General features: G+C 38.8%; 1 protein-coding gene across 1 annotated transcript; it reads left to right on the top strand.

Annotated features, from left to right (window-relative positions):
- The first annotated feature begins 674 nt into the window (after positions 1 to 674).
- Positions 675 to 25,410, top strand: CCNYL1 (cyclin Y-like 1). The gene is made up of 10 exons (XM_010569170.1): positions 675 to 696; positions 5,277 to 5,351; positions 7,596 to 7,630; positions 9,347 to 9,447; positions 10,941 to 10,976; positions 11,694 to 11,745; positions 14,386 to 14,505; positions 16,558 to 16,724; positions 21,144 to 21,306; positions 24,193 to 25,410. Exons 1-10 carry the CDS (start codon positions 675 to 677, stop codon positions 24,307 to 24,309), a joined length of 888 nt encoding a protein of 295 aa, XP_010567472.1. The 3' UTR covers positions 24,310 to 25,410.
- Positions 25,411 to 25,431: the final 21 nt, after the last annotated feature.

Genomic DNA, 25,431 nt, shown 5'->3' with positions numbered 1-25,431 from the left:
CTGGAGAAGAAGGCACCCATGGAGCGTTTAAAGGATAGACTAACCTGTGTGTAACTGACGACATAACAGGAGAAGGCAAATGGAAAACAACCTGGTTGCGCTGGGTTCTGTGGTGTGTTCTGTGTGGCTGGTGAGGAGTTAACAAAGCAGGTTGAATTTAGAAACCAGAATTTTAATTTTTAGGAAAGTTTTTGGAAATAGAAATAAAATAACATAATTTAAAGGACAAATAATTTTATATGAAGTTGTTGTTAGGAATAACAGACTTGCTGAAATGTATTAGCAAATTTGTTAGTCTAATTTGTTTTAATTTTTAAATGTGTATTGAGAGTGCTAAGGAACTTGCATCTTTCACACTGTAAGGTAATGAAATATAAGGGAAGCTCAAACATTAATCAAAGCTAGTAACCCACTGAGCAAGGGAAGAAACTCAATTTACAGCAAAGAGATGATTTTATGATTTAATGCTTTAAATATGTGCTGTATCAAAATGTTACTGCTGTCTAGTAAAGCAGAGGATGGGGCTGTTAAAGGAAATGCAATATTTTTAGTGTTCTAACAGTGAAATCATCAAAAGGCTGCTACTTAACAGTGACTGTCAGCTTTATTCATGAGATAATACGTGTAGCACGATGCAGTGTGCAAAATGTGTTCTTAATAGGTAGAAATCACCCATGGAGGTGTGTAAAACAGTAGGTAAGTAGCTAGCATTATAAATTCCTAAAACCCCCACACTTTCTTATATGGCATAGGTGAGTAAAAGTAAAGTCTTCATGTGGATTTTGTGTTGAGGAAAGGACATAAGATCTTGAGCTAGGGGCAGAGGTTTGCTTTTAAAAGTAATATGATCTGCCCTGTGGGGGACTGTATGCTCTTATCAGCGCATGGAGCGCACAGCAGCAGCAGAGGAAGCTGAGATTGTCTGAAGGGCAAGCAAGCTGCAAGGGATTCTTTAAAATGAGAATGGTGAGAGAGGGAAGCAAGTTCAGGCTTCTCTGTGCTCCAGTTGGAAACAAGGTTGATCTGACAAGCTTGGTAGTACCACGTGAGTAAATGGCACTGAGGGATGCAGAGAAATAAGGGGGAAGGCTATTTTTAATTCGCAGTTCTCAGAGAGAGTTGGAGGGCTGTTGTAGTGTGGCTACATTGCTGTGCTGCTCCCACAGACTTAATTTCTCGTGGGAATCTTGCCTTCTTACCTCTTTATCGCTGGGTGTGAGGATCCGATAGAAAATGTGTTTTGACTTCTGTTGAGTTGAGAGCCTCTAGAACAAAAATGTTTTGGAGTTGTTTTCTTACTTTTTATATCATCCTGTTGCTTCTCTCATTTCTGTCATTCCTGTTTCTGCATGTTTTAATTCCCATTATTTCTGTTCCTCCTGTGGTGTACCATGCTGCTTTTTCTGTTAACTTCCTGTGAAGCTTGAGCTTTCTGTCATACAACTTCTGATATAGCTCCTAATTAAGACTTACCCTTATTTTCAGGGCTAGATATCTTGATTTTGGACTCATAAGTGCTACACACTTGAGTATGAGTCAAATTGTTTGCAGACAGATTAATCTCTTCCTCTGGCTTTTCTTTTGCCATGTTTTCCATGACATTTTAGCTCTTCTCATATCTTTATCTGCCTCTTGCCTTATGCTTCCTTCATAAGCTGTATTGCTGTTGCTTCTTGGTATTTCATGAGCAACACTGACAGTTTAGGAAGAGCAAATCATATGACTAATTTTTCCATTGTTTGGAAGAAAGCATGGTCCAAGGAGAACAGCACAGGACAGTTAAAATTCTGTGGCTGCTTAGGAGGGGAAAGCTACAGGGAGGGTCTGCTACATGCATCTTCACAGTTTCTTGCAAGAGAAAAGCAGATGCACTGTTTCTGCTAATGCCACATTATTATGGGATAAGAAGCCTAGCTACAGTTGGTCTCTATCACTTGTGGGGTTTTGTACCAGGGGATGCACAATGTGTCTTGGACTTCACTAGTACCGTAGCTCTGGTTGTATTATCTGTGTTGTGGATTTAATGTGCTGTGGGCGCTGATACACCTGACTTTGTCCAGCAGAAAGCATCTTGTGTCTGACAGAGCCACTGTGGAACTGAAGCCAGTGAAGTCTATTTTCCTTTCACTGCCATTTATCTCCTCAAATGTGTGGGTGTGCTTGGGTTCAGGGGAGAAAGTTTGTCTTGTGTGGCCATGTCAATATTGTGTCCCTTGGTACATCCTGCAGTGCTGCAGATCTTAGACCCTTCTTGTCTGGGATTAAAGTTGGTTATACTTGCATGTGTTTAATTCTTGTAGTGCTTTTAGCCCTAGACCCAATTTCTAACATCTAAGAAGCATGGATATAGGGACTAGCAGAGCACATGAGGGAGGAACAATATAAGAAGTGAGCTTTAACAAGTCATGTAGTTTCAAAGTAAATCAAAACCTCAGGGAAGTCAATATGTTGGTGTATTTTATTTTTTTTATGGCGTGAGGGAGGATGAGCTTTATCCAGTACTCTCTCATCCCTGGGAAAAAAAAGCACCTGTCCTGTTTAACATTTATCAGTGACCCGGAGGAGGCAGTGAAGTGCGCCCAAATCACAGATGATACCCAGCTGGGCAACAGTCAATATGCTGGAGGCTACCCATTCAGATGGACCTAGATAGGCTGAAGGACTGGGCCAACAGGAACCCTGTGAAATTCAACAAGGAGAAACACAAAGCCCTGTGTTAGCAGTTACTGAATTCAGTAGCCCTTTTCCCTCTGTTTTGCTGTGCTTGTTCCTCCCCAATCTTCCTTGCTGCCTTCCCCTAAATATCATGCAAGTCTTGTACAGTCCTACATGCTCTTCCCTACCATTCCATAGTGAGTCCCTTAGCCCTGTAGGCATTAGTCCCCCTCAGTGGGAAAGGTGACCTGGGCTCTGTGGACCCTCATTGGAGGTTTTCAAGACTCAACTGGGTAAAGCCTTGAGTAGCCTAGTTCTACCTCATAGCTGACCCTGTTTTCAGCAACAGGTTGAACTGGAGACCTCCTGAGGTCCTTTCTAACCTGACTTACCCAGTTATTCTAAAAGTTGCTGCTGAACTGTAAATAAATAAATTTTGAGTTGTTTGCTCTGTTTGCATCATAACTTGCTAATAATAATCTGTATTTTAAACCAGCATATTGCAGTCTTGTTCTGCCTGTTGATGAGTTCTAAGTTATTTGGTAGACTAGCAAAATACTTCCATTTCTGAATCACTCCTTTCTCAAATCTAAAAAGTTGTTTGATATTTGCCATTATTAGTGAATTCCTTGGTCTGTGTCAAAGTTTGTTGTTTTGTGGTTGGTTTGTTTTTTTTTTAATAGACTGCTAGCATTAGAAACTAGAGTTGGTCTCTGTACTGTCTCTTAAAATTAATTTTGCTAAATCAGTGTTGGAAACTTGTCAACATTGTGAACAAATTTTAAACAATAGTTACACTATTTTGTTGAGATGTTACAAACAGTAGTTAAAATGTGCCAATATGGCATACTATTGTGTGCTGGAATTTTTTTCAGAGAATCAAATGTGTATTAGTGGTACTTTGGGTATGAGCTGTAAGGCAAATTCCATTGTAGGGCTTCTAAACCAGGACTTCTTACATTTTAACCATATGATTAAATTCAGGTATCTGTTCACTGTGTGTGCTATGAATGAGCACAGTAAGGTGAAAATAGAAATACTGGTTTTGTAAGTTAGCTTCTAAAACTGCTCGAGATGGTCTGCTTTCATAGCTGATTCTGGCCTTTTTTGAGGGGGGGTGTGTGTCAAATTCCTGACTGAACAATCTTTGTGTTCCTAAATAGACGTTGGCCACCTTACTTACACAGTAGAGATTGAAAATTACAGTGGTCTGCATCCTGGACCAGTGTCAGAGCAATACTGTTGGACTAAGATCAGTGATGTTGTAAGCCAAGTACTTGGAAAACATCCAGGTCTGGATACCAGTGTTGTGTACCAGTGGGAATCTGGAATGAGAAGTCTCGGGGACACACGTACTTTTGCAATTACATTCACTTGCTGACGCATGAGGGCTGTGGCTGTGCTGTGGGTTAGGTGCAGTAGCACAAAACATTCAGATTGTTAAGAATTCCAGCACCAAGACAGTTTGTGCATACTCTGGCTACTATTTAACCAGAGTTCTGATGTCTGAGGGCATAAAAAGCTCTTAAGGTTGTTTTTTGGTTTTTTTTTTCTTCATTAAAATTTGATGTTGATTCTTAGATGACTTTGTTTTTTAAGGGTGTGGTAACTGCATTGGCGTACCACCTTGAAACACTAACGTGCAAGTTTGCTAGCTCGCATGCTTTTATGGTTAGCATGGCATAGTAGCACACGGGAAGATCAGAATGACAAATGTAAATGGATACGAATTTGCTCTTTCCAGGATGTACAGGATCACAGTACTAGATTATTCTGTTCGTATGTTAAAGTCAGTGTGTCTGTAGCTTGACTTCCTTGGAACAGCTGTTTCTTCTGTCAAAACTAATGCAGCTCAAAATTTCATCATGATGTTTACAGTTTCATCAACAAACTTTTTGGTGATTACTCCCATCTTAATCTAAGTAACAATCTTAACATATCCTCATCTAATGTCATCGCTAGTTCATTGTGGCAAAGGCTTAAAGCAATCATTTTGTTCTTCAGTAATTCTATATTAGCTGTACAGGGTTTTACTTAAAATTCCAAAAGAATAGAATAGCGTAAGATCCATGTTTTGGTATTTATCAGCACTGTAAAAGTTAGTTACTGGGTTCTTTTGTAAGACCACAGAGATTGTTTCCTGCCCTATTGGGTACTTAAACCATAGAGTGAAAGAGTGAAAGACCACCAGGGTTTTTTTTTTTTTTTTTTTTTTTTTTTTAAATTATGCTCTCAAAGTTGTAGCTTTCTGCCCTCTATGGAGCACAGGCTCCACATCCAGCTATCCTAACATGCAGGGGTGCATACTGACTTTTGAAGATGTATGTTGTTTTCTGAGATCTCCCTTTCCAGATTTTGTTTTGATGAAAACCATAAGCTACTTCATACCTTCATGGCAGTAGCAGTAAGTTCACAGGCTTTTTCTCAGAGGGGAAAATGTCAGATTTTTATTTATCTTGGCAAAAGTAAGGTTTTGCTTTAGAGAGACAACCCATTCTATGTATTTCTGATCTTGTCTCCATCACTGTGCTTGAGCATTTTAAGACTGGGTGGGAATTGTTGCAGTAATCATCACCTTCTGTTAAAGGTCTCTCCTTTTTTTTTTGTCCTTTCTGTTTCAGATTTAGCCTTGGAATCTAATCCATCTGATCATCCCAGAGCAAGCACAATTTTCCTAAGCAAGTCTCAAACAGATGGTAAGCTAAGTTTTTGCCAATTTAAAAAAAGGCGGGAGAAAAACTGGAAAAATAACTGCCTATTTTAATTATACAGCTTGAGAACATTTAAATTACTTTAATTCTTTCAAAGCACAGGGATTAATAATTTGCGTGTTTACACAGAAATCTGTTCATAGGCTCTTTTACTTAACACTTAAAATCACTTGTTCTTCTAAACATCAGGAGATTTCAGAGTCTGGATCCTAGTAGTCTGAAGGAGCAATGCTTTCTTTGCTAGTGTAATTCAAGCTTCAAGCAGTGGTGGGGTTTTTTTATGACCAAGGACTGTTTTAAAAATTGCTTTAAATTAGAAAATAATAATAAAGAACTAAAGGATAGTTTTTCTGTAAGGAATAATAAGACTAAGCCATCAGTCTGTATCAGTTGGTTTTGAATATGTTGTATTAAACTGTTTGAATAGTTTCAGTAGTATAATTATTCTTGACTCCTGGTTTTAATTACATGGATGTATCTGCAGATCCCTTGTTCACTTAATAAAGTCAGTTTTGAACAATTACTATAGCTTGTGCGTTCCAAAATGCTGTTAAAAAGTGGAGGCGTTCCAATATTGCACAAATAAAAAAGAATTTTGACAATAGTAAATTATAAAGTTGCAACTAAAAAGGAGTTTAAGATATTCTTCTAAAAATTATTCTGTTCCTTTTGTAGTTGGTTTTTGTTTGAAGAACTGTTTTTTCTAAGACTGTGTTGCACTTGAGATTGGATGTGTTGATGGAAAGCTGCAGTGTGTCTTCTACCTTGGCATAGCTTTGCCACAGAAAAGTAGGATTATTTTGACAGGTCTGTCAATTGCAGTCCTGCTATTCAGAGTCTTATGGCAAGCAGTAAAATTGTCAGTTTCATCAACTTTGCAATGCTCAGATAATCTGTGAATAGTGGAAACAAGCACTAGCATGATTCTCCAGAAGAGATGATACCAAGGAAATGTAGCCCTCTTTCCTGGAGGCCTCTAAGGTCAGTCTTCAGACAGACAGAGGATCTGACCTGCATATTTCAAACACCTCTTAGAGAAGCACTGCTTGAGTTGCAATTAGCAAGTTGACATAGTTCTTGAACATTGTAGTGCAGCTTCATTCACTGTGCAGCCCTTCAGCCTTGCTGCAAATAACGTTCAAACTAAATGAACATCCTCATTGGGGGTAGTATTGCTTTTAAACATGATGTGGTATTCTTCAAATGTAAGGTATTGAAATGTATACAGTTGTGTTCACGTAGAAAAATGGTCAGCTAGTGAGGTAATAAATATTAAACTATTCTCTGAAGTTTGTATTAGTTGGATGAATTGATTTTTATTATTTTTATGGACAATCAAGCAGAAGAATTTATTTTCTAGTTAACCTTCCATAGAACTAGTAGAATTAATATCTGTAAGTTCTCTCTCACTGAGATGCTACTAGGATTGTAAGTTTTGATTTATGCAAAAAGACAAAAAAAATTTGGATACTTTCTTCCAGTTGTTAATTTTTCTAAATATGTAAGAGAATGTGTCCTGTGAACAAGTGGTCTGAGGTCAAAACTTTGGAGAAGTCACCTGCCCAGACTGGTCACGTTTGTATAGCTTTCTGCATGTACCCAACTCTCAGCTCTCCTGTAACAGCACTGTTTTACTGCTACTGTTATAGCTGGAAGTTAAACCTTACAGTCTTTTTTGAAAGGCTGACACAGTTTAAAATTATAAAATAACATGGTTGCAGTTGTATGATAAACAGGCATGGCTTGAGCCAGCATCTTCTGTATTGTGAAATACCTTTTTACCTTCTGCTGTCTAATAGTAGAAGAGAGAACAAGTGTATAATGCTGGGCTCCTCACTTCCTCCTTGTGTGTCTTTCAGGTTCAGTGTGTGATGTTTTTACTTCTGGTTACTAAGTGGTTGCTGTTGGATGTTGGACATTGTCTATTAAGTCATGCAGTTTTTCATGAAGCACAGCATCTTTTCAAAGCTGAGCCATTTTTCTGTTAGTGCAATGGGTAGAAGTAGTTCCTAAATGTACATGTGGATAGTTGGAAGTAGCTAGTTTACTAGCTTGATAAAACTCAGTATTTTTTCCTCAAACTACTTTTCCAGATACCTGAAGTCAAATTTGAAACTTCTAATACTCATGTACTTCAGAAGACTAGGTTAATAGAATGACTTTACTGAACGTAAATTGGGATTGTATTTTAGAAACCTTTCAGTTCACATTTTTTCTCCCTCTTTCTAGTGCGAGAGAAGAGGAAGAGTAACCACATCAATCATGTAAGTAAAACAAATTCTTAGTGTGCTATACAGATACTATTAGCATATTGGGACAAAGACAAATTCAAGAAACAACTGTAGTAGTTCTAGGTATATAGTCCTACATGTGTTCCAAATCCTCCTTAGCAAGATAAAACTGGTTTATCTTTGCCTGTCTTTAAAGAATAACCAACAGGCACAGTATCACAGAGCATAGAATGCGTGATGTCAAAAGAATAAGAGTGGATTTTTGTATCAGTCTTGAGCATTTCAGAACAGTATAGGAGAAAATATAAGTCAAACTGCCTACATTGGTTTTTTTAAACAGAAATAAAACTGGATTAATTTCTCAGCTGAGGTGATGTCTTAAATGACTTGCTGTTTGAGCATCACTACAGGACTTACTGTAAGAAATGTATCCAGCATGAAAAGAGAATGGTGAACAAACATTACCATCAGCATGATAAACAAATGATAATCCACTGGTTTTAAAAACTGAAAACATGCTCTAAACTTTTTCTGCAAATATTAGTTGGTTTTGACACTTCACTTAGCAAAAAAAATATACAAAAAAGATGCAATGTCATTTATAAGTGGATAAAAAATTGACTAGTAAAGCTAAGAATGGAATTTACTAACACAAAGCTTAAAAAATACCGTCTAGCAAAAGTGTCTACTGATAAGTTACTGGTAAGATAATATTTCAAGTCTGTTGTATTTAGTATGATTATGGGGGGTGGTTCTTTTTTCTTTTCTTTTCTTTTTTTTCTTTTTCAATTACAAAGTTCCAGCTTTAGTATGCGAGCACTAAGGTGAAGTGTGATTGGATTGTTTTTGCTGGCAAACTTCATCTGGAGTGGGAGATCATCCCAGGCAGCCATTGAGTTGTGGAGGGTGCCAACATTTTCGTATGGAAGACTTTCAAGTTTTTAGACAAGGCATTTAAAAAGATTCTGGCAAAAACTAATGAATCTTGAGTTGCTTGATTAGAACTCCTCCCTCAATTACGACGTCCTAGCTCTAGTGCAAGGCATTCTCTAAATATGCTCAGGGAAGCCTGACTTAGTGTTATATAGGAAGATTTCTTACAGTATAAAATCTACAGAATTAGGATAGATAATGAAACATATTGCTAGCTCTAAATAGTAAAAGTAAGGGTAATAGTAATACTTTATTTCCAGATTGCAGACGCTAAACAAGACATGAGCGAAGTGAGCAATGTCATGAAGAGATTTCTTTTTTCTGAAATACAAGACAAAACCCCAAATGCAAAACTGTCTTTACAGGGAGCAGTACTGGATAACCAGAAAATGTAAAGGTATAGGATATAAAAGAAGGAAGATGATGATTATGGAGTCACAGGGAAATCTAATAAAGTACATCATACAGAGGGAAGACTGAGACCCAAACTGGCAAGAATGGAATGAGGAGAACTGAGAAAATCGGAGGACTTGCTGCTTTAGCTGCAGCTGTTTCTGCTGAAAACTACTTATCTAAAAACATCATGTTGTATATTACAAGGGATGATTTATAAACCTGTCTATCTTACACAAAGGGTATCCTCAGGAACTTGATGGCTATAGGTTAGCTTACATAGGAGGAACAATCATCTACAAAGACCTCCTCTGCAGTAACTACCTGAGGTGTAAAGGCAGTATTCAGTGTGGTAAACCAAAGTTTACAGAATCCCTCTTCTTGAATGTATTTCTGTTGGTTTTTTTTTTTCCTCCCACTAAGGTGTCTCCTGGGCAGCTTACGAAAAAATACAGCTCATGCTCAACAATATTTATAGATGACAGCACCGTCAGTCAACCTAACCTTAGAAGCACAATAAAGTGGTAAGAACCATTTGTCATCGACAAAGGGCTGAGTAGTATTGCAAGGTTTATTTGAGATTTTGTGGTGGTCTTGTCTGTTCTAAAGCCAGTCACACACTTGAATGAGAGGAGCACAGTGCTGCTTATTCAGGTTGGTCATGGAAGGGGTGTAGAGATCTGGTTAATTAGGACTGCTGAAGTGAGCTTTTTTTTTTTAGTTACAGAGCTAATGTACTGTTGTATTTGAAAGTAGTTATTGTTGTGCACTTGAGAATCTGAGGCAGTGCAGAAGTGTGTCAGCGTTTTGGGTTTAAAAGTGCATGTTGGGGTGGTGAGCTCAAAGGCTTCACATTGAAAACCAAATCCAGAAACTCTCGATCTGGGAAAACTTGAAATGGATTTTCTATAGAGTTGCAGGGAGTTTGCAGGACTGTTTGCTACTTGCCAGTGGTATTAGTCTGCCCTCTAGTTGTGAATAACAGTACGTTGCTGGCATTGGGTTTAGCTCTAGCCTTACTACTTTTTCTTCTTATATTTGTTACTTTAGGTAGGCGAGTTTGATAATTATTTAGCCTTCTTGATTCTCCAGTGGAAATGGCTGTTTGACCTATTGTTCTGGGTACCACAGAGACAGTTCTTTGCACATAGGTGATACCAGCTGAGAATTGAGAAGAGAGTTTTACTGTGCCTGAAGGGAAAGGATGGCAAAGTAGCTTCAGGCCCAGAAGGCTTTACTCTTTTAACAGTTTAGTAGAGTTTGGAAATGTCTAAGTTGATCTGTCTCTTTAAAATTTGGTTTCAAACAAAGGTATCTAGCATGTAACTCCTTTTCTAAAGAAGAAAGAACCTAAAAGATGGTGCTTGTGCCATTTTGAAGTGCTATACAGCTGGCAACAGATCAGAACTTGCCCATGATGGATTCCTGGCATGGCAGTGTTCCTGTTGTTACAGCCAGCAAAGTATCTGAAATTTGGCCACAGTAGATGAGTGTCAATATGAAATCTGTTGCCTTACTTGACTCAGCAGAGACTGAGATCTGTTCTTGTCCCCTTCTTGGATTATGCTTGGATTATCATCTTTATTATTCTCTTTTTTTTAGGCAGGTCCTAAATTAGACAGCCAGAGAGACAGAGTTAAAACATCAGCAGAATCTCTATGACAGTATATGTAACATCAAGTGAACTTTTATTATATTTTAGTTGTGAATAGTCCACATTTTCAATAAATGTCACCTAATCAGTCAATAAAAGTGTGTGTTTAAAATGTGGCAAACGTTTATTTCATGGCACAAATATCTGTACAATGAATGTAAAAGTAGTTTGGGTAGCAAATTTGATTTGGCCAGTTTCTGTTCAGGCAGGTAAACATCAGAAATGAGACACAGAGTACTCAAGAATGTGAGAGGAAGCCAATACATAATGGATTCTGAACATTTTGCCCTGAAAAACAGCTTTTGCAGTGGAATAGTGTGCGCAGAATATGCTTTGTTAAGTTTTTTTCTTTCTCTTTTTTAGTGTAACATTAGCAATATTCTACCATATAAAGAACAGGTGAGTGAACTTTTCTTTTTTTTTGCTGAAATGTAACAACTTTCTTTCTGAGCCAGCAATATGGTCTTGGTCACTTCAGTAACAAGTAGTATAACTTAAAGGAGTTGAAAAATCTGGCACTTTATGCTGTATCTGCTTTCTCTTTGTACACGCTCTTGAGCTGATACGGAAGGGTCAGTAATACACCCATCCAATGATACATGCTTCATTGAGAATGAAGCGTAAAAAGGCAAAAACGGAGGGAGTGAGGAAAATACACTTAACTTGCCACAAATCAGCCTTTGGACTTTGTTTAGCTTTTCCTGAATACAGAGGTACAGTTTAGTTTTGATGGGTGAAGGAACACCCTGTTCCATGTACAAATAACCCTTGCCATTATAGCTAGTTACAGCGTATGCTTCAAAATTACAGCTGCCTTTTTTAATTAGATGCTATTAATGAGACAGTTTCACATTTTAAGGGAGAACTGTACCAAGCATAATATGAGAACACTGATGGCAATTCATTGTTTACCTTCTTAACTGCTCATCATTATACATACTCAACATCTTATCATTAAATGCTTTTCAAAAATACAATATAACTTCTTACCATGTTCTAGCAAAAGCTGAACTACAAAATATGTCCCTTTACCCTCTTTAATGAATAATACTTTTTAGTGGAGCATAGCATTACCAATTAACTCTTGTTGCTAAAACAGAGATTTTTACTTTGTAGAGATTCCGACAGATCATTGGATATTTTTGATGAAAAATCTCATCCTCTCACAGTAAGTGTAACTTTTTGATCCTCTGAATGTGTATCAATTTACTTTTTTTTTTTTTTAACATCTCGATTTGTGTAAGTCATAAAAATGTCTTAGCACCAGGTCACAAGCAAATTGATCTTAAATTGTATGTTTATATATAAAATACAGTGCAAACATTGTCCTCTGGACTTCTGGTATCAGCTAGATCATGAACAGAACCCAGTGCTTCTAAATGTTGCAAAGTTTGTTTAGTTTCCGATGCTTTGAATATGAAGAGAAAGCAAGCTTGCGCTGATTCTTGCATGTCCAAACTTTCTTGTCTGACTCCTTTCTTCCCCTCTTTAATGCTACTTTAATTAAAAGTCTTTCCTATTTGTTTAAGAAGACACGGGTAGTAGATATGTGCCTAACCTTTTAAATTACTGCAAACAGAAGAACATAATACATGAAGCATCACACAAAGTAGGAGATGTTGAGTTTGGTCTTTAAAAAACGTGAAAGGCAAAACTTTAAAGCAAATACGCTTAATGCAGCTTGCAGTAACGGCTAGGAGCATTCAGCATGTGATTTTAATGTGACTAGTCCTGGTACACCTTTTTAGACAATCTTTAAGATGCAAAACCTCATACTACAGGCAAGCTCAGAAGTGGAGTGTGTGCTTTTTATGTCCAGTTTGAGCACTACTAGCTTAATGACTGTCCTACAGAATGACTTCCTTTGTTTTTCATTTGAAATTAATTTAGCAAAGCTCTAGTGGCTTTAAAAATTCAGTTTGCTCTGGGACTTACCTGAGTGAATGCAGCTTAATCTATCTCACGGATTTGGCTTGTTAATAAACAGTTTATAATATACAATTAAATATTTTGTTAGAGTTTCATCCCTAAACATGACCCATTGTGCAAGGAATTGTGCACTTGAATAAAGACAACTCTTTACTCAACAAAAATAATGAACTTCAGGAGAAGAGCTATATAAAAGATTTCTTGTATGGACTGTGGCACTTCAAGAGAAAGGTCTGGTCCAAAACTTTTAACTGCCTGAATCTGTTGTTTCACATTGAAAATTATTTAAGATGAACAGCACTTCATCAGACAATTTCTTTTCTTTATTTAGCAACCTGACATCTTCTGATCCTTTCATATAGCCTACCTCCTATTTAATGAGTATGAATAGAGGAAAATCATTGTGTCCTTTAGGGAACACTTAAAGGTCTCTTCTATGTTACTGCAGTATACAGGCAGAAATATAGTAATGGCCGTATGTCATATTTCTGAGGGGAAAGATGCAAATGGCTTGTTAGTTTCTATAGCATTGGGGTTTTGGCTGGATACCTACAGTTCCTTTAAAAAGATTTATTAGCTGGAAGAAGTCTCTGAACACCTTGTCCTCTAAAGATTCAGTGACAAGGAGTCCAAATCCAGGCTCTGTTGACCCTAATAGGAGAAGTAACAAACTTCAAGTTACCAGCATCACAGGACTTAGTCAAAAATACCAGTCTCAGTCCGTTCCTCCTCAGTTCTTCCAGTCAGCAAAAATGTACTTCCAGATGTGCTTTTGTACTGCTCGTAGCACAGGAATCATGCAAGGAGGATCCTGCTCGTGTTATTCCTAATGTTGCATGCCCACCTTGAAGGGGTAACCTCCATCAGTTAGTGGTGTATTAGAAGGCTGCGTGGAGCATACAAAGTTAACTTACCTCTTCATTTTACTTGACACTGTTACCTGGCTATTTTAAACTACAAAACCACAAGAAAATGCTTGCTGCTTTGCTTACCTTATGACCTGTTTAATGTCAAGCAGCTATGCTGTTCTCATCTGGTATCTTTGCCATACTATTGGTCTAACTTGTACTGTAGATGAAAGCAATTCAGTATCAGTCTTGCAGGACCAGTGTGTAGAGGTGGAGCTCTTGAAGTTTAATTCCTCCAGGAAGAGTCCTGCATATCAGAATGTCTGGGGGGACAGTGTCAGAATTCTCATTCATTTTAAATTGCTTTTACAGACTGTTTATTTCTAAGCTTTTCTTCTCCCCTGTATTTAGAAACAGTTTAGCATCATGTCAAAGTTAAATGTAGCTGTTCATTAGCTTTGTTGTCTTTCTGTAATCTCTCAAGAACAAGTCCTGTGAAGACAGCGTAAGTTACCTTCCAGTTCTACCTGTGACAGAATTATTGACATATGTTCTTCAACTCTTCCTCAGCTGGAAAGGGAATCTTTTGAAGTCTCTTAGTTTTGCCTTTTGAAGAGCCAGTGCTTCCCTGGTGTGTATATATCTGTGATTTTCTTGCAGGGAGAAAATTTTTTTTTTTTTTTTTTTTTTTTTTTTTAAATAAAAATCTCTTTTAGTCTGTAAAATGTTCCATGGACAATAGTTAGCACCTGTAATAATGATGGTAGTTCATGCTCTTTCCCGTTAGCCTTACAGATCAAAAAAGTGTTCAAAACAAAGATACCAGCCAAAGCTATTGTGTTTTGTTTGGAATAGTCGTAACATTGCAAGGCTGCTTGCTTCTTTCAGTATATAATTTTTGTTCTGTCTCTGTAACAGGGAAGGGTTGTATACACTTCTACTTGGTGAGAAGAAACAACCATGTGTGGCTGTTCTTTAAAGTCAGTATTAAGTAAGACAGATTTTCAGTAATTCAGAGAACTTTCTTTCAGCGGGAAGAAGTTCCAGATGACTACTACAAACATGACCCTGATCACAAGCACATCTACCGTTTTGTTCGGACACTTTTCAGTGCTGCACAGCTGACAGCTGAATGTGCAATAGTGACACTGGTAAGAGATGCCTGATAACTGAAACTTAAGCTTTTGGAAGAGTTTTTGTTCCTCCCCTCAATAAGTGAACTGGGCTGAACTGACATTTAAATAGTTACAGTGTCTCACAAAACCTTGTTAATAATGAAGACACTGTACAAGTGAGTTCATTAGAGAAGATTTCTCAGTAGTCACAGAAGTGGTTAACTAAAAAGGAACTTACCTTTTCTATATATCAATATGTAATGGTTAATTACTTGTCCAATCAAACATTGTTTGTTTTGTAATATATAACTTGCTGAAGAAACTTGAGAAAGGCAGAACAGTGGGACATTGTAAATGGTGGGGTATAGTAAGATCAGACAGACTTCATCTTTTATTTCAGTTATGTGGAGGGGAAATAGGGAGTTTAGAGTTCATATTGACCAGAACAGTGCAAGTAACACTGCTTAAGAGGTTGAGGATCAATACTGTAGGAACTTCAAGAGATGAACTTTCTCATTATTATGTCCTTCAATCATTGCCACCCTTCTATAAAACTTTTTTTTTTTTAATTAAACCGAAAAGGCTACAACTTTTTTCCCCAGGTGACATGGAGGTACTTGGAACTTAAGAACAATAGTAAGAGAATAATCTCATTGCAGTTTGTTGTTTGATTTCAGAAAGCAAGATGGATATAAAAAAATTGATGATACTGATTATTTATACACACACACACGTATATGCATGCATGCATGTACATATATGTTTCTGAAGAGAAAGAAAAAACCACAACCTATATAATTGCTGCATTAGACAATCTCTTAAACTGTGTTTTGTTGCATCCTAGACTTCAGTCTTCATTGTGGCTTCTTTCTGAAAAAGAGTCTGAAAGGAGAAGAGAACTGTCACCAAAAGACAATGTGGCAATTAAGCAAACTCAGCTTGAAGGACTTTCTTTAATAAGGAAATAAGTAATTAAAAAGGCCATATAGTTAGAGCTATTGAAACTCTGAAAGTAGTTTGAGGTTTTTGCTTTTCCAAAGACATGCAAGCAATTTTGACAGAACAAGATGATGGCTCACCCCAGGCAATCTAGCCAGCTGAAGTATTTATAAAGTCGACTTTACCACTAGGTGGCTCTGTTACTATAGAACACCTTTAGTCCACTTGAAGGCTACAAGCAAAGGATGGGAAGAAAGTGTGGGGAGACCCTAGTAATGAAGATTGATCCTGCCCTTAGACCTGTACAAACAGCTTCCTGCACCCACTAGTTTATCTGAGGTTTCATTAGGACCTTGGTCTTAGTTTAGGGAAAAGAACATTAAAACCAATCTATATTCAAATTTGAAAGTGCAAATTACTTAGTATGTGGATCATTATAGGAGTGTGAAATAGCAAAAAACTTTTAAGGAAGGGACCAATTCAACATCTGTGGGCTGATTTGAGATTACATGGGAGGAATGAGTAAAAGACCAAGATCTATGGACTCGGGTATCTTTCACTATCTAAGCAGTTGGTGATGTAGATAAAAGCAGAGGATGGTGTTGTTGTAGGTGAAGGATTGAAGTCTGTTCTTTACAGGGTGAGGTAGAAATAGCACTCTAATGCCTTTCATTGTGGAAAGGTAGCAATTAATGCATCTTCATCCCATGACTGGAGATCACAGTGCAGGTTTTAGCACTTCCTGTTAAGCTACAAGTTCTGAACCTTAACTGTGATGAAAGGCTAGTGTGATGCAGAGTGATTTACTATCCCAGGTAGGCCCTAATAAGAACCTGTCAGTCACTGTGTGACTTGATGACGGAAAGAGGTCTAACAGTGTCCCCCTGAAACAGCAGTGCTCATTGCTCAGAACTGATTCTTCAGTATCTTTATTGTACACCTTGGTGGTCCATTCTTATGTTATAATAAAAAATGGAACCTCTAAGTCCTGAAAGTTTGGATTCTAAAGTATAAGCGGTAATCACCTATTTTGACACACTTAACAATAATGGGATAAAATAATCATATTGGACTGGCATGCTTGCTACTCAGAACTCCTCTCCAGGTCTTAATTACACACATAAAATTTTTTTTTCTTCCTTTTTATAGGTTTATTTGGAAAGGCTTTTAACCTATGCAGAGATTGACATATGCCCTAGTAACTGGAAGAGGATAGTCCTAGGAGCTATTCTGCTGGCTTCTAAAGTCTGGGATGATCAGGCTGTGTGGAATGTGGATTATTGCCAAATATTGAAGGACATTACTGTTGAGGACATGTAAGTTGCAAGGTTTGGCTAATCTGCAGTGGTGTTTTTGGGGGGTTGGGGTTTTTTTTTTGGAATGGCAATTTTTGTGATCATACTGAAAAAACGCATGTCTGGTGCTATGGTATATGTACATGATGTATATCTGGTGTCTGGCCTCATTCCCTTTTTTTAACCTAGGAATCTTTGGATAACCCTAATTTGAGACAAATCTGTATTAATATTTCTAATGACTTGGGTGAGTAACTTCAAAGTTAGTTTTCTTTACCTTCTTTCCCGCAGTGATGAACCATGGGACTGGCTGCTTGTTTCCACTAAGTTTTTGTATTGGTGTAACTCTAAAGTGCCCAATTTATAGTCTTATCACAAGTCTTTTGGGGAAGGAAAAAAAAAGTGAACTAAATTTGTTCCTTCTGTTTTAGAATTTGAAAAATTGCAGGGTAAGCCATAACTTGTGACTTATGTGTCTGCTCTTGTATCCAGCTAAGGCCTAAGTATCTCAAGGTCTGAATTCCTAGCCATTGCTGCTGGCAGACAGGTGTCATTTGTGTTGGTATCTGTGGTTGCATGTGTTACACCCAGCTACTGCCACAGCTCATCCTCTTTGGGTAAGTTCTTAGACTTGCCTACAGTGCTGGGAACAAAATCCTCAATCTTACTACTGCTTGTTTATGTAAGGCTGTTCCTTGCATATATTCTTGTCTCAGATGCAGATTTCAGTTTTTCAGAAATTTTGAATCTGCTTTCTTTTCTTGGTGCACTCAGCTTTAAGCCCTACAATTTCTGCAGTTTCAGAGGATGTTCATCCTTGTGGCTCCAAGCTCATACTATGGTCTGGAGGCATGTTTATGTGGCATGGATTTGGCCCATTAGATTTTCTGTTAAATTCCTTCTCACAAAGTTCCATCTGAGAGCTTTGTTTTAATTCTATTTGCCAGGTTGTTCCCCTATTTCCCTTATTAGCACAGTGGTAGAAATGCTAGAAGGCTAACTTAATATCAGGCTTTCTGGCCTTAATAAACTTTATGACATGTTTTATGTGTGTTTCGGTTTTATCACACTGCTGTGCTGTAATTCAGCATGTGTTGAGGCCTGCGTAGTAACAGTCAGTTCTAGTACAGGAGCAGACTGAGGTGGTAGAGGTTTGCACACAGCACTGGGAGGCTACCTGTGTGAGAGAGTCTGGTTTTGCCCCAAGCTCTCTTTCCTGGATTCAGCCTAAAGCTGATGTTTAAAATACAGTAATTATTTATCTGGGACTCTTTAGGAGGAGGAATATCCAATTTTCTTCCTTTTAGATAGGGGGAAGCATTTCCAAAAATGGGTGAGTTACCTGCACCAAAACAGTTTTTGTTATTCAAGTTATTTCATATTGAAAACATAGTACCTTGTTTTATACATACCCCTTGCCTGGGAGTTCTTTGTCTCCAAATGCAGGGCTATGCCAGCCCTGCTTTCAGGAAAGCCTAATTAGTGATTTTATACAATGTGCATCTTCACTCAACCTGGCTTAGAGTGCTCATCTGTCTGAGGAACGTACTTGAAGCATTGCTGCAAATAACTCTGAGATGGCTGAAGCGGGGTCAGCGGTGCTAGGAGTGCTGGAGCACATACATCGTGCTCTTTTGATGTCTCTTCTTCTGGCCCTGTTTGGGACAAATCAAATTGATAGCACTGAAAATATCTGTAACAAGCAGGATGTTTATTCTCTATTGCTGATGTTGGGTCTCCTGAAATTGTCAGTACTTAAGTTTTCAAAGCAGTGATGGTGGTAAGGAAAATAGACTGAATTTAGGCTTATTTTTTCCTCCAATTTGAAGATGGGATTTTTGTAATCCCATCTCATTTGAAATGACTCAGACCTTTGAATTTATGTATGGGCAGAAACTGTACAACCCCTTTCTGACAGTGGCCCAGGGGTGTCCATCCCAGGCCCCGCACTGCTGCAGCTTGGCAGACTTCACTGCTCCTGAGTTGGATAACATCATCATAATTGGGACCTTGGAAAACTGCTTAAAATACTCAGCAAAATTAGGTTTTAAGTTTATGAGTCTACTTTCAATTAATGGTTGGTACTATAGTTAATTGTGAGCTTTAGTAGTTCCAGTATTTTTTAGTCACTTGATGGTGAGTGTTAGGTATTCTGAATACAAGCGTTACTGAGAGAAAACAATTGGCAACGGATTTCAGGCATGGTCGCATTCTAACGTTGGAGACAGCTGGTGATGCTGCCAAAAAATCCACCCAAAACCCCAGCAGCTCCCCAGCTAAAGATTGCTTGGCAGGACTCTGCCAGGTATTGTTTGTCAACTTTTTGTGAATTTTCCTCTTGGCTCTACATATGTAGAATGATCTCACTAACCTGATGGATACTCTTGTTGAGCCACTGCAAGCCAAGCATGGGAGTTACACCACTCTGGAACTGGCAAAAGGGTTTATATCTGGTTTAGTTCACCCAGTTTGCAAATCTGTGTGTGTGTGCATGTGTGCGTATGTGTACAAGCCAGGCACCTCTCCTGAAGGCAGCGTAGCTGCACCTCATCGCCACCAAACACACTCTCCTTACTGCTTAAAGACACTTGTTTGGCAGCCCAACCTCACAACTCTGTTAGCAGTGTAAGCTGCACGGCTCTCACAGAAACTGCTAGTGGGTCAAAGTTTGTTAAAGGATATGTGATCCAGGCTTCGCAACTGGCAGATGAGTTCATCTGCCTTAGCCTTTTCCTGCTCAACATAGGTAAAATGTTAATCTTATTTTTTCTATCACAACCCCTTTCTTATTTGACCAAAGCAAAGGTGTTTTTTTTACTGAAAGGGGTTTTACTTTTGGGCTTTGGGGGGTGGGGTTTTTTTGTTGTTATTTTACTTATTTCTAATGGGGGAAAAAAATCAAAGGAAATTAAATTGATATTTGGAAGTCATCCTTTGTCAAAACTTGCTTGCTTTGATGAGAGTGAATCCATAATCACTGAAAAACTAACTGTGCAGCTGCTACTCTTGCTAATATTGCTTGTAAGGGGACACATGCTGTTCATTCTTTTGGCTACCTATATTTGTAAATAAGGCACAGAAAACACATGGGCATTATCCTTTCCTAGGTTTTAAACCACTGTTAAGAGACTTGTTAATCCAATGAAGAATTGTATTTTTACACAATTAAAATGTATTAGTGTAGTGAGTACAAAAGGGGCAGTGAAGAACATTTATTCACAGGGCAAATCAAGGTCTGATCAGCTGATCATCAAAACATTATCTGATTTACATTTCTATAGGCTTATGACCATATGAACAGGAAATTAATTTTGGCACTAGGTTGAATGATACTCAAGTCCACTATGCTAGAAACAAGCACAAAGCTGCTATTCATATTGAGACCCGCCATCCAATACAGGACACAACCTGAATGATTCCTTGATTTAATTCCCCTCCTCTGATAGGTAAAACATCCATTTTGAAAGCTCCCAGAAAGCCAGAACAGCCTTGGCACTGAATTTGTGCAACTTATCTTCTGGTGTATTCACAGTTGGCCTACGCAGCTGCTAAATTCTGTTGAGACAGGTCTGCTACCAGTAGGAACAATTGTTGAGTTAGTGTTGAAACAAATTGCTTGGTTTGGGTACCACCAGTTTCTTTTAGGTTAATTTGTAAAACATTGTTTTTCTTCTGTAGAACACCTCTGATTTAGCTGACCAGGGTACAGTAGCTGAAGCAGCCTTTTTCATGTCATGGCGCTCTTCCCACTTTCCTCCAAATATTTTGCCCAGTGAAAATAGACGAGTGAGTAAAAACTGGACAGTGCCCTTTGACATAGTACTTTGTTACCCTGCCTAATGCTATTGAGGAGAAAATTCCTTCTCCCACCTAATGCTGCTTATTTATTTATTTATTGAAGATGAATCCATGTTGCTTCAAGAGGCTTTTTTCTGTGAGATAATAGCAGCAGCTCTTCATAGATCCATTTGTTGCCGTGGTGATCTGCCTACTCCTTTTGTTAGTCCGCCTCTACTTCAATAAACCCCCTTCCTGTTATCAGCCTGGTGAAAATGTCTGCAAGTTCTTCAGAGCTAATAAACAGCATACATCATTCCTTTCATCTGATCACTATAGTGTGGGGCCGTGCGAGAGTGAGAATGGCGCATGAATTGTACAGCTGCACTAATGGAACTCCAAAGAATGAACCTCCCCGGTCAGCCGAGCGAGTGCACGACAGGGCACTACCTTTCTCTCTGAGCCGGAGGTGCCAGGGCTCAAAAGCTGCACCTTGTTTTGAGCACTAGTGAATGACCTGTCTCTCAAAACCAATAATGCAGAGCTCTCGATGACTATTTCAAAGTTGCTGGTTTTAAAAACAAGCTTGAGGTCTCTTCAGTGTTTTCAGCCAGCTAAACCAATCTTTTTTTTCCTTTGTCTTCTGTCCCTTACACCTCTTAGGAATGAGATGGAAAGACACTTCTTGGAGCTACTGCAGTTTAATATCAATGTTCCTGCCAGTGTTTACGCCAAATACTACTTCGATCTTCGCTCCCTAGCAGATGACAATAACCTGAGCTTTCTGCTGGAGCCTCTCAGTAAAGAGCGAGCACAGAAACTGGAGGTAATGGTCTGAGATTGGCTGAGCAGGGCACTCTGTCTGTATGTGTAGTAAGAGCATCTGTTGCTAATCATGTTAAGTGGTGGTTAGAAAAACTAAAAAGCTTTTAGATTAGTGTATTACAGGCTAATTTAACCCCTTTATAACTACAGTTAGCACTTCTAAAACCATGCCTAGGCTAAGCTAGTATTCTGAGGCAAGGAAGGGACAGAGATTACGGAAGTCTAGCAGATCACAAAATAAAATGGATGTTATTTTGGGAACGGTAGCTCAGCTAGGCTACTTAAGAGTGAAAGGATTAGTGTCATATGTAATGGATTGTCTGTCCTTCCCTGGTCGCAGTCTGTATTCCAAGCACCTAGAGACAGTCACACTCAGACCTTTCTAAATACTACCAGCTGAAGGTTTCCCACTGCATCCCACTGCACAGCTGCTTTTAGATTTAGAGGCAGCACTCTTACTGCTCTCATGGTTTAATAAACCATTTGTCTGGGGAAAGTTGCAGAAATAATAATATGTTTCTTTTCACAACTTTTAGAACCTCACCTTTCCAAAGAAATGTTGCTTTAAGATAAACTTTTGGAATAGCTGCTTATTAGGAGTCCTTCAGAATGTCCAGAGGAGTGTAAATACAGATTACTGGCCCCTTCTGCCCCCCTTCTGCCCAATGGGAAAGGCTGCCCTTCTGTGAGTCCCTGCAGCCTTCTTTGGTAGGAAGGCTAATTTTTAAAAACCCTCAACTTTTGCAGAGTCAGTCTTCCTAGTTGCTGGAGATACGCAAGATATTTTGAAAATATCTAAATTACCTGGGTTCCCAGGCAAAATTTCTTGTTGGATCAATGCAACCTTTCATCTGTCCAGGTTTAATTGATGACTCTGCATGTTGTTTTGTTGACCCTTTAACAAAGGCATTACCGCAGACCCTGCATACACTGATACCACAGTCCCTTTCAAAGAGGGGTGTGCTACAGTATTCTTGGCTTATATTGTTCTATTGTCCACCCCCAATAATTCTGCCAAGTGCCAGGTCTTCTTATTTCGTCCCAGAAGTGGCTGAACTTTGGCAATAAATGTGATCCCTCCTGGTCCTTTGGAATGATAGGTATGGTATGCCTATGAATTCCTCTATTTAAAGTTAAATAATGCAACTCTTCTGCTTTGTCTCACCCTTGTTACTTGCACTTTAAGCTAACACTGTCACTAATTGTAAATGTGGTTGTAGGGCAGTTCATATTCCACAGGAAATTGTTTACTGAACTGCTCCGTGCCCAGGTATGAGTGGATGATTTACAGATTGTGAGCCTGTTTTGTTTCTTCTTTGCTAGCATTTGGGGGCTTGGTATTTAAAACCAGAGTAATTTTCAGTACAGTATGTGATTTGCCATAATGCACTTACTAATGCATGTATATAGGACCTTTGGGGTTTTAATTCTAAAATGTGGTAAATATTCAAACCATTTGCTAAAATTTTTAATTCTACCTTTCGGTTAGAAGCACACGAGCAGTTGATAGGAGCCTGTATGAAGCAGTGAATTAGTATTCCAGGGACTGAAAACTGATTTACACCATACGGGTGACTGGGGCTAAATATGTCAACACAGGTTGCTTTATGATTGATGTGCTAGCATTAAACAGGATGGAGAGTCTGTCTGGTCTTGCACCAGGAGCTCATGCAGCCAGTGTCTCAAAGAATGCCACTCTTGAGCCAAATGCATGTCTCCAGAAGGTCAGCAGAAATAAATGTAAATAATTATTTTAAAATCCACTTAGAAGTTTATTCATGCTCAGAGTGTTTTTCACCTTTTGAACTTCCAGAACACTGGGCTGTGCTGAATGGGTGCTCCCTTAAAGGAAAGGTGTAGGCTTGTAGCTGGTCACAGGACTCTGAAAGTTCACCTGGTGATAGGTGGTAAATTATTAATGGAAGTAAATGTTCAGGACTGAAATTCAGTTCAGCCCTTTATTACAGGTATACTTATTTATTTGCATTGATAATGCCTGAAGGCTCCAATCAGAAATAGGCCTTGCAGGGGAGGACACACAGTGTTTCCTGGACAATCGTGTGTTATTAAGATTTAAATAATGAGGCTTGTTACTAGAATAGCTGCATCAGAATAAAAGCTGCTTGACTAGCTAGATAAGCAGAGCAGAGGCAAGCCAATAAACAGGTGAAAAAACAGTTAAATACTAAGTTGTCCACATGTGCTGATACTCAATAGCTGTATTAAGTGCCATGGCTATTGCCATGCCATCGAGCAGTGGGCTGCCCTCCCTTCTCGGACCTCTGCAGGAACCTGATCATGTGAGTGATCCTGGGAAGAGCACGTTGCGGGCAAGGGTGTAGAGATGGTAAAGGCAAAATGGAGGTGAGGTCCTAGTAGAACTTCATTTCCTAGGCTCACTTGCACCGAGTGGCCAAGGGCAAGGTGCCCGAGGGAGTGCAGAAACCTTTTCAGTTTGAACCTTTTCTCTCATAGAAATGGCTGTGTGTGGTTTTATACCATTAAAATAAGATTTTTGCATGCAGCAGACCTAGCTACTAGGTGCAATTTTGAACATTACTTCCACAAACTCTTAAGTCTGAAATGGATCCAAGTTTTTCATTAGATAGTGAGATTGGTAGAAGAATGAAAATACTTGTATATGGAAACCACTTACCTTCCTTATGTCTGTCTTTCTGACAGGGTTCTTGTTAGCACGGGGACAGACCCCTTTAGTATCTTCCCTCCAAAGTAGTTCTTACCTACTTTCATTCTAGGAAAAAAAAGCTGGTAGCGTCACTGCTACAGAGTGCCTGCTTTGTTGGTATTACACTTGTAAAAGCTTCCATGAAATGTTTAGACTTTTCTAATGTGTACTTTCCATTTTGTATCTGAACGTGGTATCCAGGCTATCTCCCGGCTGTGTGAAGACAAATACAAAGACTTGTCAAAAGCTGCTATGAGACGATCTTTCAGTGCTGATAACTTAGTTGGTATCCGCCGTTCTAATGCCATCCTCTCCTGAGGAGAGAGAAAGGTGCAGCACCATGAACCAGCGTCCATATGAATTGGAGGAATACCACCACTCCATGCACACAAGCCAGCGGTGATGGTGTCTTCCAGCAAGAGAAGGAGAGGAGGGTAAACTAGCCGAGGGAGCCCAGAGCTTGAGGAGTGTACTTGGTGCAAAAGACAAGACCTTTGTCAAATCAACTCTTTCCTCCTTCTGATGTATCCAGAGGTGCAAAAACAAACTTCTCTCCTTCTCTCCCCCACAGATGTTTGCTTACTATGTAGGCCTATAGCTGTGAACTCTTGAGGTTTTTAATAAGTAGTTTTAAATTTTAGAATTTAAACACTAACCACATGACTATAGTTACAACATTCTTCCCTTCTCTCCCCTGTTATCCAGAGTCTCGCTGCATTTGTATTTCAGGTCAATGCAGTGTTAACAAAAACAAAACAAAACATGGGACTCTCTTAAAGTATAAAAGCCACTCTGGAGCTGAAAACAGTAGCATAGACACATGTTGACGGCTTTTCCCTGGTTTGGCTACTAAAAGCTGCTATTGTTGGTGATCTGTTCATAACCAAGAAGCTGCCGAGCAGGAAGGAATTCCAACTCTGCACCCACAACTTCACTCCAGTAGAGATTGTCAAAAGACTTTGAATGTTTTGACTGGGGCAGAGATATGGTTTTATGTATTGTTAAAATGTATAGGGTCCATGCTGCATTTCTTGTGAATTATGGTGCTTCTCTCATTTTCTAATACTTGTATCGCTCTGGAAGAGACGCAATCTGTATATTTTTCTGAGGCAATGAATGAGAAAGTTGGTCTGGAAACATCATCACCATCCCAAACAGTGTAGCAATCCAGTGGTGAATGGCATGTGTGCAGCACTGCTTCTCTGAGTTCTACTGCAGATCTCTTGTGCTATATACAGTGGAGTTCCTAAAGCTGATATTGTACATCCATCTGGCTCTCCTTGGGTTTTTGTTGCCTGGGAGGGATTTACATTCATAATGAGACAGTAATGAGTTTGAGAATCCTGGACTACCTAACAAGGTAGATTGAAAAATATTGTGTTCAATTGAGAATTATCAAAAAGCTTTCTATAAACCCCCCTTTCCTCCCTGCCCCCCCAC

The sequence above is a fragment of the Haliaeetus leucocephalus genome, unplaced genomic scaffold (genome assembly GCF_000737465.1).
Source record: "Haliaeetus leucocephalus isolate CR32 unplaced genomic scaffold, Haliaeetus_leucocephalus-4.0 Scaffold1, whole genome shotgun sequence".
Taxonomy (NCBI): Eukaryota; Metazoa; Chordata; class Aves; order Accipitriformes; family Accipitridae; genus Haliaeetus; species Haliaeetus leucocephalus.
Note: the sequence above shows the minus strand (reverse complement) of the source record. Positions and strands in the feature narration are given on the sequence as shown.